This window comes from Calidris pugnax, unplaced genomic scaffold (genome assembly GCF_001431845.1).
Source record: "Calidris pugnax isolate Ruff unplaced genomic scaffold, ASM143184v1 scaffold246, whole genome shotgun sequence".
Taxonomy (NCBI): domain Eukaryota; kingdom Metazoa; phylum Chordata; class Aves; order Charadriiformes; family Scolopacidae; genus Calidris; species Calidris pugnax.
Genome location: NW_015090989.1, coordinates 2,258,532 through 2,277,976, shown reverse-complemented (window position 1 = coordinate 2,277,976; position 19,445 = coordinate 2,258,532). Strand labels below are relative to the sequence as shown.

At 40.7% G+C, this 19,445-nt stretch overlaps 1 protein-coding gene across 2 annotated transcripts in view; it reads right to left on the bottom strand.

Moving 5' to 3' along the window:
- The window catches only part of PRRG1 (proline rich Gla (G-carboxyglutamic acid) 1), a 33,455-nt gene extending 14,314 nt beyond the window's left edge, over positions 1-19,141 (bottom strand). The window contains exons 1-2 of one of the 2 annotated variants that reach the window (XM_014954067.1): positions 19,010-19,141; positions 1,707-1,757 (exon numbers count right to left, since the gene is read on the bottom strand). In XM_014954067.1, coding sequence (XP_014809553.1) covers positions 1,707-1,716 — 10 coding nt within the window. In that variant the 5' untranslated portion in view covers positions 1,717-1,757; positions 19,010-19,141. Of the gene's footprint in view, positions 1-1,706; positions 1,758-5,455; positions 5,505-19,009 lie in introns of those variants that run through there. The other variant, XM_014954068.1, reaches the window with a different exon arrangement.
- Between the last annotated feature and the right edge of the window lie 304 nt (positions 19,142-19,445).

Sequence of the window (19,445 nt, the reverse complement as noted above, 5' to 3'; positions counted from 1 at the left end):
TAATTCTGAGTGTATCTGATAAGTAACAATCTATGTTTAGTCCCAACCAGGAATGGCTTTTAACCCTGCAAGGCCAGAAAAAATGAAGTATATTAATTTGTTTGTTTTCATTTTACATTTTTAAAGCTCTGCACACTTCTAGTGACTTTAAATCCTGTTGAGAAGTCAATACAAACGTAGAAAGGAAACATAAGAACATACACCGATCAAAACAATCTTGATGGAGATACTGATTGAAACACAGTGATTTAATGAGAACAAGCCATTGCCTGATGAATCCTATAAAAAGAGATAATGGAACCATATTGCAGAAACCACTTTGACTTCTTAGTATTCCAGGACCATCATCATATAGACATTCAGTTATAATTGCACAGGAATGTGCAAAACACCTCTTTGGGGTAGATGCCCACTTAGCCAAGCTGAAGTGTGGCTGAAATTACTGCAGCTGCAGATCACTGGGGAAGAATTGCATGTGGCAAGAATAAAGTAATGAAACAAGATAAAACTTAATTTTTCACTTTAAGGAGATTAACTGGCAAACACAAGACAAAGGAAAAAAATCAAAATTATGATTTTAGCATTACATAAGATAGATGCAGAAAAAAAAAAATCTGAAGTCTCTTCCTCTCCTGCAATTTTTGTAGAACACAACTCCCAAATATAATGCACTGAAATACATGTTTATTTCTCCAAGCATGCTTGTGCTTTGGGTGCAACTGTAATATTTGGCTTTTAGCAAGTTTTTATGTATCAGAAAGCTACAAAAAAAAAAAAAAGTTTCAAACTCTCAGTTTGACCACTATTATTGAAGAGAGTAATACAGTCAGATCAATCTACTATACATTCTCATAAAAACCTGTGTGCTAACATAACAGTGAATAGATACTCTAGCAACATGAAATTAAATTAGGATCAGAAAGAGGCAGGCAAGGACACCAAAGGATAAATACGTCTCAGCCTGCCAGCTGAAGCTGTCACAAGCAAAGAAAATAGGTTTCAGGTCTTTAGCGACACAAGAAACGGGGAGCAGCAGCGTGGGAAAAGTATTCTGGGACAGGGAAGTGTTGCTGAAGCAAAGCCCAGGGCACCCGGGACACGAAACCCAGCGCTATTGAGACCATTACTGAGGCTTCCTTTTTCCGACTCCTTACCAACACCCAAGTAGATTAAAACCACCACCAAACACTAAAAAATAAACATTTCATTTTAAATTTGATGCTGCAGCTACCGATAAATTTGAATATTTCTGTATGTGACCTTAATAAAACTACTTGGTTTGCACTGGGCAGAAGGGAGAAAAATGTTTTGAGTATTTGCATCTAAAGCTTAAAAAGTGACTTCTGCTCTGAGATTCTGGAGTTACTGGGACAAGTTTAGGAACAATTAAACTGAACTACACAAAACCGAAAATTTAGTTCTGTGGTTTGCATTTTCAGCCAGCTTTCAAAGATCCACAAATTAGTTTGTGATGATTATTGTGGGCTGCATATATAATCTCTGTCAGAAGAGTAGTACGATTCCAGTTCAGTTTAGTGTGGGCAAAGATGTGCATCATAATAACATCAAAACCAGTTCAATAGCAGAGGACATTTTTTGTGTAAACTGACTGGGATTTTGAGCAGAGGACAGTTTGGGGGGTGTTAATGCTCATTTCATAGGGAATAATAAAGAATGCACACCCATCACTAAGTTAACAAACTTACCACTATCCATGATGATTACTGTCAAAGCAGGAAAGCTTGCAAGTATCAAGTCTGTAAATAAAAGAGGAAACACACTGTTGAGTTTGTGAAGTATGATGACCTTGGAAAACTTGCTCTTTATTTCCAAATGTTGTTACAAGTCAGTGTTGGAAACCACATCCTCAAGATTAATCCCTCTTTTGAGTTGTACCACTACTGCACGCCGACCAATTTCAATAGTATCCAAAAAAAAAATAAATATGTAACTCCTGTGAAATGGTGAGTGCTTTAACCTTTTTCAAAGTTTTCCATATTTATAATATGCAAAAATAGAAATATGAAATAGAAGGTGTGTATCATTTTAAACAAACCTGCAACCTCTGTTTTACCTAATTGAACCTTAAAGGTATTACATTCTCCACTGTAATTACTTACGCCTTATCTAAGACTTAAATTCACTCTGCAGAGATCATCAAGTCAACTCATTATCTTCAGTCTATGGATCAGATTTTTTTGAAATCAGAATTAAGACATGCAAATTCATTCAGAGTCTACTACTGATTAAAAGAGGATACCTGCATAAAGTTCAAGGGCAGAACAAGACCTGCAATTTGGCAAAGGAACTTGCAAGACATGAGAGGATCCCAACCCGCCCTACAAGAACTTACATGTACTTTATACCTCATCTTGGAAGGAGAACAGACAGAGATGCTCTCAGTCAAGAAAGTGCCTGAAGCTCATTGCACCCACCAGGCAGCCAGCCAACAAGAACTGCATCTGAAGGCAGCAACAGTTTGTTAAGTCTTTGTTAGTATGGGAGAAGTTAAGAAAAGAAAAGCTTTCAGCAAAGTATGAGAAAGATGCATCTGTCTAACCAAGTTGATAGAAGACCAGAGAGTTAAAGTTGGCTTTTTTTTTTTCCCCCCACTAATAAATTATCTACTCCTAAGGTTAGGATTAGTTCTACTTCAGAGGTTAGGTTACACATCCACATATCGTACTATATTAACATCCTCACTCTCCATAAAACCAAGATCTCATTAGCAAATCTCTCCATTAAACAAAAAAAAGGTAACTATGCACAAAGTTTGACCATAGCTGCTGTAATAAACACAGACAGAAAGTTAAGAATTCCAGCATGGCCTGTCCAACTGTAATCTGTCATGCAAGAACAGACTGTAGCACTTGTAACGACTGCTGCCAAAGTGAATAGAGCTCTATAAGGACATCCTAGTCTGTAACAAAACTGTGGGATTGGGACTACAAGATGTAGGATGGAGAAGTAAAATGATTTAAAAGCAAGTTCATCAAGTCGCTGTAAAGACAAATAAATGTGAATAAACAGCAGACATTAAATCACTCTTAAATCCCACCACCATAGTGTTTAGCTTTTCATTAGTAAGTATTGTAGGGTAACAAAAACAGAGGGTTTAAAAAACTTCTTCAGAATATATATAACCACTTTTAATAGCCTGAACATTTTTTAGCAGACTATGCAAAGACAAAACCACCTTTGCCACTTGCTTCTTGAATAAAATTAAAATTAGTGTCATTTTCTAGGTAGTCACATCATTACAACCCAAGCATCTGTGCTGAAGAAATTTCCAAGCTTTAAATTATAAACAGGTCATAAAAAAAAAATTGGCTACCGGTATAACTATTTTCTTCATCTGCTACATGAGTTTCTGCCACTGTTTATTACTCTCCATTTTCAGGTGGCTGCTTTTCCAATAGCCCCTTCAAATAAGACTCACAGCAAAAGAAGAGCAAGACCCACGAGTGCTCACTCGCTCTGGTGATCTGCAGTAACACACTGCATGAAACGCACCTTGCCAGGCTTCCCCTCTCAAATGGGGACATGCTTCTGCGTTGAATTTTGGTCAGTCTTTAATATTTCACCCTTTTAACACATAATTTGGGTGATTTCAACATTAAAAAAAACAAAAGAGCAAAACACAGCCATCCACATCCATGCTCATGGTGTCACAACTAGACATCTGTGCCTACTGGGAACTGTGGTGGAAACAAGGGGATTAATGTCCCTCTCCCCTGCTATTGGACTTTTTGCACCAGTGGCAGAGTGTGACACCTCCTAGGCATGCAGTGCTGCCTAGGGAACAGACTGCAGAGGGACCACTTGGGTTTTTGCCTTCTACTTAACTGCCTGTCCTGGCTTGAGGTAAAACAGAACCAATTTTCTGTTCACTAGTTTTACTTTGCAGCTAAGCCTCTTCTAACTAACTGAACTCTCTGAAATTAACAGTGTATTTGTAAGACTGTGTCCACTTCCAGAGTGATAAGACCTGATTGTTTCTAATTTATGCCAAAGAACGGTATGCAGGAAGTCTCCTGCTTATACTTATTGCTATAATGACCCGGGTCAGGTAACTTCGTTATTTGCCCCATTGGAGGGTCAGAAGCAGACAAGCGTACAGGGGTCACACCCATGGGGAGGAAGGGACAGGACACGTGACCCACAACTAACCATCTGGGTGTTCCGTCCCATCTGCATCATGCATTCCTCAGTATAAAAGCTGAAGGATCAAAGGGTCATCCCTCTTACTTCAATGGCTGATGCCCAAGGAGGACTCTGTTCAACCACCCTTCATCCCAATCTGTGTATTCCTGACTCCAAATCCAGAATCCAGTTTCCATCTGTCACTGAGACCAGTCAGTCTGGGACTTTCCCAGTGCTTGCCAGTGATGTGACTCTCATCCAGGGAGCTTGATACGGAAATGGGAGAAGCACCCCATTGTGACTGGCCCAGATGCGTGCACCCTTGGCACTGACTACCTCAGGAGAGGTGGGGGAGAGCATCTATCATTTGCTTCAGTGGCAAGTCCAGCCCAAACTACCACACTGCCCCTTCCCCTAAAAGGAAGGAGCTTCATTATATTTTGGTCCTCTGCTCTCTAACAGTCTTGGTTCAAATTACTAAATAGTTCGAAGGTTGTTTGGAGGAAGGGATTGAACAAATACAAGTACATAAATCTTTTTTACCTTCATAAACCAGCTAATAAAACTGAAGAGGGCTGGCAACACTACAGGAACATCTTGACTTGCTACTGACTCATTTGTTCTTCTACCCAACTCTTTATTTCGTTTCCTACTTTTAAGTCTTCGTGAACCTTACTGAAGACTAGAATGGTCTTAGGGTGTCAGAGCAATGTTTTTAATATTGCAAGAACAAAAAACCCCTACAGATAGTATCTTACTAGTAATACTAATGCTTGCCATTTCAGCAATTCCTTTTCCAACTATCTTCTACATATTATCCCCTCTACACCCTCCAAGAGGTTATACTTCACCTTAGATTTGCCTGTGAAAAAGTGACAACATTGCAGACAGCATGGATAGCACTATAGGCAAGCTGATGTACCTGACCAACAAGTGATTGGTCACATTTGGAACAAGTGACATATTGGTCACATACTTGGAACTTGACACATACTTAGATATTGACATATTAGTCAGTTACTTGGAACAAGTACATTTCTTTCCACAAGTAACCTAAGTATTTTTTCTTCAGTCCTGAAAGTGCCCTGACCTTGTACACACTATATATAAGCACAAAGCATAGAATATTTTTATACACATTTCCAAAACTGGAAGCTAACTAATTTCAGCATTAAAAATTGTTGACTCAAGACAGTATTTCTGCAAGAATTTGTTGCATTTGTTAAGGTGACCCTATTCGGTCAGCAGGTACACCTCTTCTGGGTACATTTCCTGACTACAAGTTTAATGGAAATTTGTGTGGAGCACATACCATTAAAGGACAGAGGATCTGATGGAGGGCAGACAAGTCCAAACTACCCTCACTATTCTCACTCACTGACTGTCATGTACCCTAGGGAGACAGAACATAAAAACCCAAGTGGGTCCTCAAGGGAAGGGATTACAAAGAGAAAGGAAAATAAGAACAGCATAAAGCAGCAGCAGTATTTTCCCTCACCCAGTTTCTCACTTGCTGCGTTAATAGGGACTTAGATCACTGCAAGGCCACCGTGTTCCTCTCACAACAACGTGCATTACAGTAGCCAGGTAGGGAAGAGGCTTTTTTCATTCTGCAATACAACTCTGACAGGGGATACAGCTATTAATTTTTGTTTTGTAATCTCTACAATTAATGAGACCACTGGGATGCAATTTACAACCGGATGCCACATGGAGCTATACAATTTTTAAAGTTACAAATATTTAGGTTCCTCTGGAGCTTTTAATGAAAGCAAGTACCTTCAAGGGACATTGCTAACTAAAACATCAGTAGATATTCAGTCTAAAAATAAACACAACTTTTCTATTCCCCAGTCCCAAACCAGGTGCAATGCAACAACTGAAACACTCCTGTGGGAGGTTTGCTTAGAAGAAAAATGAAAACATCAAATAATTACACAGGAAGACAGATGATAATTATCTGACTGCCATTTACTCAAAATGTGTTATGTGCCTACCTAAAAATCCCAGTGCCACCACATGTGCCTTTTACATCCTTGGAAAAAGTGTTACAGAAGAACAAAATTTTACTTATAATAATATGTTTCAAAAGAACTTTTTCCCCAGGAAAAGCACACAAAGTTATTTACACGGATTCAAGTACTGGAGAAATTTATTGTTTTTTCTCTGAACAGGAAATTCCACAGTTTAAGGGTATGGGAGAAGCCTATATTTATTAAGTTTGGTTTGCTTGCAACAGCAAGGCTTTCCAGGAAATATGGGTGGGAATAAAGAGGGATGGAACACTTTGAAAACTACTCTATCAGACAAGGACACAAAAGATTTGTCCCACCTGACACTACATGGCACAAGGATAAGAGTGAAATAGAGAACTGAAAAAATACCTCTGCTTTGTAAGCACCATCCAGTCACAGCATTGAAACCCATTATCATTAATTTTGATTACACATGGACCTGAAACCACAGGCCAGGTCACTAAAAGAAACCTATATTTAGCGTTCTGCCATTAGGTCTTCAAACCAATAAAATACATCATTACTCACAGAACCAGCACGCTGAGTACAACTCTCAAACACCGCCCTGTTGGCAAAGAGAAGGTGGTTCCTCATGACTGCAGCTGGACAGGACTTCAGCTGGTTAAGACTAAAGTCTAAGCTTCTGCCTCAACTCTCATTACCTCTTCTTTACTTAGATTTTTTTGCTGTTTTAAAGCTGTGATAATAGTCTGGCTGGTTATTCTCTGGTTACTTCCAGGCTCCTCCAGTACAAAGGGGGAGTTGCTATAAATTAAGCTATCACTTCCTTCCCCTCCCCCTCAAAACCAGGCAAGAACATTTTCCTGATACACACATTTTGGTGAGTAGGACATCTGAGAGGAAAAGTAACAAGATCCTCCAGTTGGTGAAGGAGAATTTTGGTGGGTTTCATTGTTTTAAAGTGCATGAGGATCATCTGGGGCAGTTCCTGGATGGCATAATTGAACGCTTAGGTAACTATCTGTATTGAAACCAGAATTACACAAATCCTGGAGAGACCATGCGCTTCTGAGCAGCCTACACAGCTGCATTTCAGGCACCTCAGTCTTCTGTAAGCTATGGTCAAAAGACATGGCTTTTTTTAGGTTAGACAATATCACTATGCTTTGGGAATTCAAATTTGGAGTATTTAACTTGATAATCCATTGAAGTGTTGACACAATAACCAATTCCTCTCCTTTTTCAAGTGGGAATGGTGAACAATTAAATAAAGCTTTCACAGTAGGAAGTATTTTTATCTTGATTCTGTTTGGACATAAAACTAATGATACTGTGTTACCTATCCATTCCGCTTTCTGTTCCCCTCCAATACCTTTAAACTAAATCTGACACTGAGATTTCTTCTTCTGTGCTACCGCAAGTTTTCCATGAAAATCAATGACCAAGAAGAAGAGAAAAAAACCATTAATGTTTCTCACTGAAGTAAAGATGGGCTTTACCAATTGTGGCAGTATCTCAGGAAGCACAGTGCCCTTGGCGGCTGTAAATCATTACCCATTTTCGCTGGCATAAAGTAGTCAGAAAGCACACGCCATGCTCAGGAACAGCTACAGCCCGTACAGACCTTTGCAAGCTGGTATGTCAAAAAAGAGCTGAAGAGGTGAGAACAGGTAAAGAGTGCAGCCAGCACATTAGAGGTGTCACAATATTGTGGTAATTTGGGTTAGGGTCACAGGAATAAGGATGTTACAGAATGAAGGATAATCCGAGATGAATAAAGTAGGAAAGGGAAAAAGGTAACAGAGACAGGAAAACAGCTTCATTATAGCTCTGGTGCTCACTGGCCTAATTACTGTTTAAGTGTCAGCTTCCAAATCAAACTCAAGTTGTCAGCTACTTTGATATTATCTAGCCTAACTTAGGCTTGAATAGTTGGACTCTATCCGAAGCAAGTACAGTGGTCATGAATAATAACCCCTAAGTGCATTATGTTTATCTCTGTCCATGGCTACACTCACATTAGCCAGGAACGCAGAGCAATAGGAGCGGATCTTAAGAACAAAACAGTCAGTGCTGAGGACCCAACATTAACACATCACATATATTAACAATTTTACTTTGGGGTAGCTCTAATTTGATTCCATGAGCTGAACACGGTGCAGCAGTGGGACTGCAATAGGTATGCTATTGGAGCATATCTTCTGGTTTACTTTCATCAAAAAGTAATTCAGTCTGAGCGCTTTGAAATGATTCTACAACACAAACCAAAGCACAGTCACTGATGACAACTGGGAGTTTTGCTTCCAAAGCATGCTCCTAATCTGAACCAAAATGCTACTGTAGATACACACAACATGTGCTGTATGACTACACTCAAAGCAGTAAGAAGCTGCGAGGAAGGAAGCTCTAGATAAAGGATTCCTCAGTAAAGAACCAAATGTTGATATGGGGTGACAGTGAATGTCTGGCAAAACTTCCTGAGGAGCTACAAAATTACTTTGATAAGTTGACCAAAAAAAGAGGTAAGGTGAGGCTCTCCCTCGAACAAAGAACCCAAACCAAACCAACAAAAAACAAACCTCAGAAACAAAAAAACCTCACCACAGTGAACGAGATTTCTGAAGCAGTCTATGTGCTTGTCTCCTGTCCTCAAATGCTGTATTCTCACTGTGGAAATTAAATACTGCTAATACACAGGATACCACAGGGCCCAATCTAAGAGCTAAAAACCTGAAATACCAGAGTGTTTGCTCAGAAACACCAGAAAAAAGGAGACCTATGCAGCTAACCTGGGAACTAGAAGACAACTTTAGCCACCCCTCACCTCCCCCCCAAAACTCTATAAAAAAAAAAGCACATCTGCCCCTCCACACGCAAAGAGTGGAAACTTGCGGTTACAAACTACAAAATTTAACAGTTTATGATCATCATTATCAATACTTTCAAAAACGTCCTCTCCAAAACGTTATCAGTTTTTAAAATAATGAATTAACACACAAAGTCAATACACAGTAAGCCAGGGAATCTACACTATGATCCTTCTGCCTCATATTTACAGGTGGTTGAACTTTTAAATACTGTATTGATAAATTCTTATGTTATATTAGGAAAGTGACAGCTGCTTATTGAATTGCTATCATGTTTTGTTTGGGTTTTTTTTTTTTAATTTATAGTAAGATAAAACAATCAATGGGTCTGCTAGCTCTTTTCAAGGAAAAAAACACATGAACTGTATCAGAATTGCTGGGGACTGTTTTTTTTTTTATTGCATGTTTTCACTCACAGCCTCTCTAAACCAGAGGCAGCTTTGAATGTGCACTCATTTTATTTTCTTCCCCTGTTTTCACACAAATGAAATGTTTGCATGTGTTTTGCAAATTACAAACAAGCCAACTTTCATTTTGCAGTTCAGACCATCTCCTGATGCTTTACAGACAACAAAGTGAGGAACTTGAAGCTCTAAACTCCAGCTGGAAACTGGATTATATATGGATTAAAAATGACATGCTGCTTTTATTTAAAAAAAAAAAAAAAAGAAAAAGAAAAAATCCTTTTTTGTTAAAATAATCACTGTATAATAAACCACTCATTTCAGAGAAAGCAGACATACAGCTGGTCTAATCATAACACACACAGCCTGTCTGGATAAGTTGGTCCCTTGGCTATGTACCTATGATCAGAAAAGAGAAGATAAACACATTACAGCTAGTCATTACTTCTCACAACATGAGACACAGAAAGGTACTCCCTGACCTAAACTGCCATAGACGAAAATAAATCAAAGAACCTGAATTTTCATATAGCGCCTAAGTTGTGGAACTTGCTGTCATACAATGCTGTTCAAGAAAAAAGTAGAAGTAGGATTGAAAAACAGAAAGCAAATCAATGAGGGAGAGGTTTGGTGATTATTTTAACAAAATTATCCAGATGTATCCTTTATCCCATGATTTCCAATCTACTAATAACCAGGATTTTACCAAGGAAGGCTCACTCTGTCCATGCTCTGCTCCAATACCGTTTCCGCAGCATCTCCTGCCAGTGGCTGGCACGGCACATGATGCCAGGCTGATTTTTTGGCTGATTCAGTACAGCAATTCTCACTTACATTCTCCGGTATGCTAAAATGACTAATCATTTACCTTCCAACAACATCAAAATGGCTAACCATTTAGCTTCCAACCTTCCAACCTTCACATTATTGATACCTAGTTTAGCACCTTCTACTGTTTGTAGCTAGACATAATGTCCCAAAAGTTTCAACCATTTGCTAAAGCTCAGGAGACAGCTGACCTTCAGATTTTAGTATTATGCAGTTTTTCAAAGAAAGTATGTATTATTATATATATACAAGAGACACCACATATACCTTTTATTGGTAACTACCTGGCTACGAAAGGAGGGAAGCAGTCCAGTGACCAGTATGGAGTAACTAATGATACCCAGTTCCTCTCCAAAGCGGTTTAAAACTGGATTAGGACCAGGGGAGTAAATACCAACGCATAATAGAAATCAAGTTGATAGATGGCAAGCGGTCTCTTTGTGTTCGCTCTACAATCCCCTTTTTTTATTTGGCTCTGGGTCTCCCATCTGTCCCCAAATCAACACATCAAAACATTCAGAATAAGCAGAAAGTAGATTGTAAAAGTCCTGTCAGCCTTTTTAATGTGTTTATGGGTCAGGTAAACAAACAAACAGAGTACTACCTTTACTTCAGATTATACCTCTCCAGACATGAGAGAGAAGGGCCAAACAACAGTACCTGGGCACAGGCCATTCACAAGAAAATAATTTCATTGCAGGTACAATGTTTGTCCACTCAGCAGAGGTCCCAAGATCAAAGCTAAAAATGTACCATTTTTCCAACTTTGAAACTCCTACAGATACTTTCTTCCCCAACACAATTTAAAAAGCAAAACCATGACCCAAATGTCACAAATAATACCTTTATGGATTTGCCAGTAATACAAACTGGCTGTACAAAATTCAGCCCCCAACTGTATCAGTCTGTATCCAATATCCAAGTCTCTTTTTCTCACAGACAATTCCATACACTTGAAAAAGATTATCTTCAACTCACTGAAGTTTTTTTCTTGAAATTGTTACAATACTGTGAAGGGCAAGAAGCAATTGCTATTATTTAAAATTGGTTTCCCTCTAAATTATCAGTATTTTTCAAGCAGCTATTAAAAAAAAAACCTACAAAGATTCCAGATCTCAGAATGTACATTTCCATAGCCAAAAGAAACTGGGATAATTTCACATTGGCATCTTTGTTTTGTATGTAATAATTTTAACAAACATAAACGTAATTCAAAAAGTTTACCTTGCTTTTCTGTGATGAGGCAAAGGTGAGGCAAACATTCTGCTCTGTGCAGAAACTGCATTTAGAACTTGTTTGGTAGGCCACTGTTTTATACCTCATTCAACTTAGAAAAATTAGCCAGAAAACAATAATAAGTAATTTATTGGTGAAGCGCTAAACTGAGCTAGAGAAATGTGCACACAAAGCCTTCTCTTCTGAATATTTGGGCACCATCAACATGTTTTAATACAAGTTTCCATCTTGCCTGTCTTCCCCTGAAGCAAGGCAGACATGACAGTATTTCAAGCATGTTTTAATGGGATTTTGCAGTCAACCAAAAATCACATTGCACAAAGCAGTGGAAGAGTCATAAATATGTATTTCATCTTATTGAATTATATGGTAACTAGGTAAAACATAATGAGGCAAAACTCCTTTAGAGATTTTTATGAAGTTTTCTGTCACATTGGGATACTGCACAAAGAGAGCGCCCAGAAAGATGTGTACACCACCAGAATCCACAGAACAGCTGCAGTCACGCTCCTCGGTAAAACAGAAGGGTGAACAGCCCTACAAACTAGGGGAAAAAAAAAAAGATTTTTTTTTTTTTTAATACTGCTATTTCCTTCTCTCACAACACCCCTGGCCCATTTCCCCTCACATCAGCTTCACCTGAATTTCCAACTATGTTAAGCTGTACACATTATTGTCTTTTTTACAGCATTACACTTAATTTTTTCTAAGTAGAATTTGAACAAACCTACAGACAAAAGTACTCCAGCTCATTTACATATATGTACACACACATATATAATAAAACATGATGTTTTGGATTCAGCCTTGAAGAGGAGTGAAGGAATTTCTCCTCCCTTCCTAACACTGCTCCCTACCATTTACTGGGGATCCGAGCTCACAGTGTGGGCTAATGCAAGATTTAAGGCAAGAAAACATTTCACACTTATTGAAGTTCCTAACACTGACATGTGTCAAATGTTAATGTGTCAAATTTGTGTGCAATTAAATTATATCTTCAAATACAGTTATCTTAGTTGTGTTAAAAGCATATACAGAATTAAAGTAAAGTAAATTCTCGACAACTTCATTCACAACTGAAAGATCCTCTACAGGATGTAATGTCTAACATTTGATCTTGGAAGATTTAAAGGGTGTCCTCACCCCCAGGAATCTGTATAACTACTCCAGCACCTAGAGAATGTGAAGAAGAGTCTTCTCATGCAAGCAAGCGCGTCACTGATATTTTTTTAAATCTAGTAATTTTGTTGTATTTGTATACCTACGTAATACACCGCAGAAGTCACTGGAGAACCCACCAGCAGGGACATCTCCACGTTTTGTATTTCTGGTATAGATCACTTCACTCTCAAAAAAAAAAAAAAAATCATAGAAGCATAGAGCAGCCCAGGTTGGAAGGGACCTCAAAAGATCATCTGGTCCAACCTTTTGTGGGAAAGGGAGCCCAGATGAAGTTAGCTAGCACCCTGTCCAATTGCATCTTGAAAACATCTAGTGATGTGGACTTCACCATGACCCTGAGGAGGTTGTTCCAGTGAACGATTGCTCTCACTGCAAAAAATTTCCTTCGTATGTTGAGATGACAACTTTGATCAAACCTTTGCCAAGAGTTCCTAAAGAACAGCCATAGTGAAAGTGCTTTGATAATTCTGCTTTTCTTGAGACAACTGCAGATCCAATGACCCTATGGTTGGGCACTGCTTTAAAGGTTGTCATAAGAGGCCCTTCCATAAAAGATGAGTTTGTTCACCTTTCTTCTCACTTTCTGAGTTTAACACCAAGATCTGTTCACCAGGTTCTTGGCCCTCTTGAGAAATTTCCTTGTATCTTCCTCCTTAAGCAATTTGTTGCTGTTCTTCAATGATGTCAGCAGAGAAAGATACTGTAACGCTGCTGCTTCACTGATAGTTTTGGAGTCAACACTTAAATCAATCCGAGCTAAAGCTGCTGTCAAAGGTAGGTAGACCCCACACACAGCAACACAGTCCCACTCCCTCCCTTGAGTCAATACAAGGTCTGGCTGGTAGCCCCCAAGGCCAGCCAGAGGCAGCCTGGTAGAAAGTCTTTTGGGTGTGCGTGTGTCAGTATGCCTCTTCTAGCTTGGCTGGTTTAATTCTAACACAAATCAGCTTCCCGGTTCAGTTGACTGCACAGCACTGAGAATGCTAGTGCCAGCGCAAGGGAAGCAGCAAAGATGGAGGGGAAAAGCAAGAACTCTTGTTTTCAGGCAGCAGGACAGGCTTAGATCGGTTAAGCCGCTTACAAAGCCACACACTCAGTTCTCCAGATTAAGCCATGACTTTATTTTGCTGCTGCCCACAGCTCTGATAACCAAAAGTAGCAAACAGAAAGCAGTACAGTGACTCTGTTTCACTTCTGATACTCGGAAGTGCTCCGCAGTACTGAAATAAAATGCCACGGACCGTGCTAATTTCAGCTGCCACAGGGTGAATCTATAGGAAGACAGGCAAAAGAGTTAGCTAACAATTCTGCTGCTGAGATCTCTCCCTTCCCCATAACCACAAGAATGAAGACTAGGGACAGAAAGATGAATGGAAAGCTGCTTCTCCTCCCAGCTTAATTTAGCAAATAGTTTGAAGAGTAATATTCTGCAAATAAAAGCCAAAGAATATACACAAGGCCATTAAATAGCACACTGATAAACCTGGTGGTACAGGCAGGTGCAAAAGTTCACATCTGATGAAGCCTCTATTTCTGAATTTTCCTGGTAGCATTCCCATAAACCGCCTCACACCAGCGAGCTAACAAATTCACACTTTTTGAGCCAAAAAGGAATAATTCTTCAATGTAGAGTAATAAGCATTTAGAAATACAGCTAATTGTAATAAATATTTAACTGTTCAGACAGCTATGTTAAACAGTTAATTTAAAAGTGAATCTTGAAACTGGTCCATGGCATTCATTCTTATACTACAGGAAAACAAAGAGCTCAGTAAAACAGGAACATCCAGAATTACAACAATAGGGTATAACGTCTTGCTGTAAACAAAAAAAAAAACAAAAAACACCTCACCTACTCTAGAGTTCTGGCAAACACAGAAGTTCTACAGTTTCAGGCAACAAAATGAATACTTCCCCAGGATTGAGAAGTTTTATCTATGATAAACTATTCCAATACTACCTTTCACATGGTCTCTCTCTGTATTTTAGTATCATTTAATCTGACCACTGTTGGAGCAATCGTATTGGTGCAGACTGACCACTACATTGAAAAACCAAAAGTACGCTCAGTGGGTGATCTTAAAACATGAGATGCCATCTTTCCAAAGTCATTTCAGAAGTGACACGAAAAGGCTGATTCAAATGCTTTAAAAGAAACACTCAACTGAGCAGATACACAGCACAATGTAACGTATAAAACGTGAGTGACCTCAAACTTTCTAGATGCTATTGCAGGGTAGTCTGTCTCTCCCCCATGTGAAGACATCTACTCTCAAAAAAAACCCCAAAAACAAACAAACAAACAAAAAAACCCCAGAAAACAAAAATTATAGAAAGTACCATTCTTAGTTTGAAAACAGGAAACACTTCTGGTGCTACTATATTGTTCAGGAATCTTAGCCCTTGATGCCAATTCCAATATTTTGGGCTCTACAAATACGTTTCTTGTCTGATTTTACAAGTGTATTTTGGAACAGATGCTAACTTTTATCCGAAGTTAAAGATATTGTACATAATGATTATCTATCATTAAAAATAAGTGACAGCCTGAAATACGCAGAAAATAGCTTTGCTTTCAATAAATATGTTGCCTTGTCAAGCCAAAAAACATGGTGTGATTTTAGATGGGTAATATGTAATTCCTTTAACTTCTGCTATGAAGACAGGCTTTGCTTTTGAAATGTAGCTATTTTAATAATGCTATTTGGCAATGTTGATTAAAACACAGATCACTTTATAATCAGTACCATCAAAACTACTGGCAACAAGAAAATGGGCTAAGACTATTTCAGACCTCACAAATGTGTATCAAATTTTACTTAACAAGAATCAAAACAAAACAAAATAAACAAGGAAAGGGTTGGGTATTGTCAGATTAGATTTTAAAAGGTCAAATAGTTACTGACATGTGAACTCAAATCAAAAATAGCTGGCAGGAGAACACATATTAGACATTAGGTCATTTAATCCACTCCCCTGCCAGTTCTGTATTGTTCTCTGCTGCACCATTGTAAGTGCTTTTGTTTATAATGTGGAAGAGGAGAGGAAGCAAGGGATGTTGGGGGATCAAAGTAGATTGTCTTTAGAGGCTGAAGCAAAAAAAAAAAACCACTAAAGAAACACGAGTCAGAGAGAGAGAGCATCCTGGAAACGCAGCTGATAGGAATTAATGAAAAAGCAAGATAAAAGCAGCAGAGAAATTCAGAATTAAACTAAGAAACTGAAAGCAAAAGCTCAGCACAGAATGGTGCAAGAAAATTATTGCCTACAGGAACCTGGCGTCGTTTGTTGAGTAAATGGGAAGAAATGAAGCACGTAAGATTTATGGGATTAATGGAAGAGGGAAGTGGAGAGGCAAAATGGCTTAGGTGTTTCCCAGCACATAAGTGCTGGGTAAGTGGTAGCAACTGCATCTCTTGCTCCCCCACCCATCCAGCTGTTTATAAGAGCCACAGTCAAAAGTAAGTCATAGATTTTGTTTTTTCAACACAATTAATTCTGTGATCCACCTCACCAGATGGATATGGAAACGGTTATGCTAACACAAGTGAGAGAGGTCACAGAGGTAGGACATGATGGAAAAGAGGATATCAGGAAAAGGAGGCTGTTTAAAACAAAATGGTTCACGATATCTGCGGTCTAAAATAAGTTAACACTCTTTTCAAGTGTGTTTTATCCATGCTTTTGCCACAGAATTCGCTCATGACTACATAAGTTACTTAAAAACTGTTCTTTCAATGTGGACACTAGCTACATGCATCTTATTTTAGGGGTGCTTCTCCCAAAATGCAAATGCTTGATTTGCAAAAGCAGCATAGGCTTAGACGAGATGTTCAATTTATTTGCACCTGTGCACTTAATGTAAACCAGGACACTGAACTCAACACCCTGAAAACAAACCAGATCCTATCTGGACCAGATTTGATCTTCATAGTTTTATCTTTCATTCTTCATGTGGAGTGGGAGGATGTTTATCTTCTTGTCTTTGGCGAGTCTTGTCAAAAAATTAAGGGGGATATTTGTCGAGTACTGAGATATTAAGGTGCTAAACACAGCAGAAGACACAAGGAGATTTATAATTCCATAGTCAAAGCAGAATTTGAATGCAGATTTGAGTCACGTTCAGACAATAAGTTTTGACATCACACAACTAAAGTAACAGGGCAAGATCAAAAAACTTCATCTCTTAAATACCTTGAGTGTAACAGGATTTTTAAAGTAACAAACAGTATTTTATTACTTAATAGAAAACTGTAGTTCAATCTAGATGTAGGAAAAGGCTGAATTAAAGCTAGCTAAAAAACTTCAGTTCTCCTCTTCTTTATTTGTCAGTGCTTCTGGAAATGCCAGTATTAGTATAGTTAATCTATGTGTAACTATCTACTTCTAATAAAAGAAAACTGATGCCACTGTATTATAATCTCAACATCAAAGATGCAATGCTTTGCCATTTGAGCCAATACATAACCTGCCAGCATTAGCTGGATGCAAATTTCTGGATGAACTTGCGTGAGAACGGGATAATCCCTGTTTTGCCTGGGGACTTCCTGATAATTGCTAATTCCAAGAAAATGAGATACTCAGGAATCCCAGGCTCTATTCCAATCTGTTTCAGGAAATCAAATCCTCTTGATCAAGAGGAGTATAAGTGAGATAGGTGAACAGATGAGAAAAAAGTCTCACTCCTCTTGTTTCCATGCTGCACTCTCACACAGAAATTCCCCATCCCCTCTTCTCTGTCTTCTAATCTTACTCCCCTGGTCCAGCTAGAACTGCTCTTGCAAACCCACCCTTACTGGAGATATGTCTACTCAAACGTGTAGTCACCTCTCACACTTGTAAACCTCCCCCACAACAGCTTTATCAGTGGCACTCCCTCTGTTCAACACAAGACCCAGACTGCGCAACACCACAGTTGCGCAATCCCTTCACACAGGTGTGTGCATGCCCATGGGTATAAATACACATATGTACATAGAAAAAACAGTGCTTTTACATACATACTTATTCGTTTTTATACAAAAAACCCAAACAACTCTTTCCCTCCCTGTTATACACCTTTGCTTGAGCTAGCATCAGCATCCCTATGGCAGTGCAGATAACCAGATGCAAGCACTAACTAGTTTAATCAGAAGAAGTGTTTAAAAGGTTAGTGTGAAACTGTGGGTCCATCCCACTTCATCCTCCTGCTGTATAAACAATGATGCCAGCATGGGAAGAAGGTGGTACACAAGGTGACAATGAGCAGCAAGGCTGCTAAAAAACATGACTAGTTTTGGTTTTTTTGCAGTGACACTGCCAGACTGTAATAAAAAAATTTAGGCGTCAATTTTAATCTAGAACACCAACATCTACATAACTGTTCCTCTTCTCTCCCAGATTTATCTATGACAAAGGGGTTATGAAAACTTGAGATTCCTTTAAGTTTCTTCATTTACTTATAGCCTTCTTTCCTTTACTCAGTGGGTCCATTCCTCTCCATTTTGTTTCCAGGAAGCCTAGCCACCGCTTGCTCTTTCACCCCTCATCCAATGCAACGCCCGATCCCAGTTTCAATCGTGATAACCCTGAGGCTCCCTGTGCCCCTCCTTGCTTCCTGTGGATATGAACAAATCATTCCCTTCCCAGCATTAGGCTAGAAAAGGTCCATCGGACCCCTGGAGAACCACACTTGTACCCTCTATACACCTACCCATGCTCAGCATCTGTAAAGCTTCAAAGGCAGTGACTGCCCTGGCTACTGAAGATCTAACACGGATAGAGACTTTAGGTGACCTTGCCAAAAGTGAAAAAAAGTTTTAACAGGAATCCGCAAGCTTCAGATGGTTGTGGTTGTACTTTGTGGTTTTGTTTAGGTGGTGGTGCTTTTTCAAAAAACTTAAAAGAATTATTAGCTGCCTGTTTTGGAGACAACCATTAACCTCTTTCAAAAGAGAAACTCCACAGGAGTTTTCCTTTGTTAAATACAGTCAAAACAGTTTCTTCCCTTGGCTTAACTGGAAATGGCACAAACCCCTCCGGAGCGGTTTCCCGCGCGGCCCCAGCAGCCGCCGGGTCCCGCCGAGGGGCGGCCGGGGTGGGACGTTCCGCCCCTTCTCCCCCCCGAGGGCCTCCCCGCCGGGACCCCCGGCCCCACGCACCCCCCAGGACACCCCGCGGAGCCCTGCCCCGCTCAGGGGGACGGCAGCCCCTCAGCCTCTGGGTGCCCCCACAGGCCCCACGGCGCGGCTGGGACACCCCGCCCCGGCCGACTCTCCGCCACCAGCCGCCCTGCGCCCCTCAGCCCGGCCCAGCCGGCGGGACGGGGCCAGGAGCCCCCGCGGCGGCGAGGCACCGACCGCCCGACCACCCATCCGCGCTGCTCCGCACTCACCGCTGCCGCCCGAGGCGGGGATCCGCTGGCAGACAAAGTGCGGACGACGGAGGTGGCCGAGCGCTGCCGGCCCCGCGGCTGCCGCCGCCCCGCTGCGCTGCCCCCGAACTCCCCGCTGCCGGCCCGGCGGAGGAGCAGGCGACGCCACCGCGCATGCGCTGCGGGCCGCTCCCGCCGTGCCGGCCGCCAGGGGCCGCGAGGAGGGGGCGGCTGTGAGGCGGGGCGAGCCCCAGGGCTACCACCGGTCGCCGACCGGCCCGCCCGCCGACCGGCCCGCCCGCCGCAGCCTCCCTTTGCCCCACTGCCCCTCTCCCGCGCTGTGCCGTCAGGCGAGGCCCTTCCGCCGCCCGCCTCGGGGGCCTCCCCTTGGCCCGGGGCCCAACGGACCCCGTTAAGGGTCGGAAACACGGGGCCGGCGGCCCTTGCCTCAGCGCTG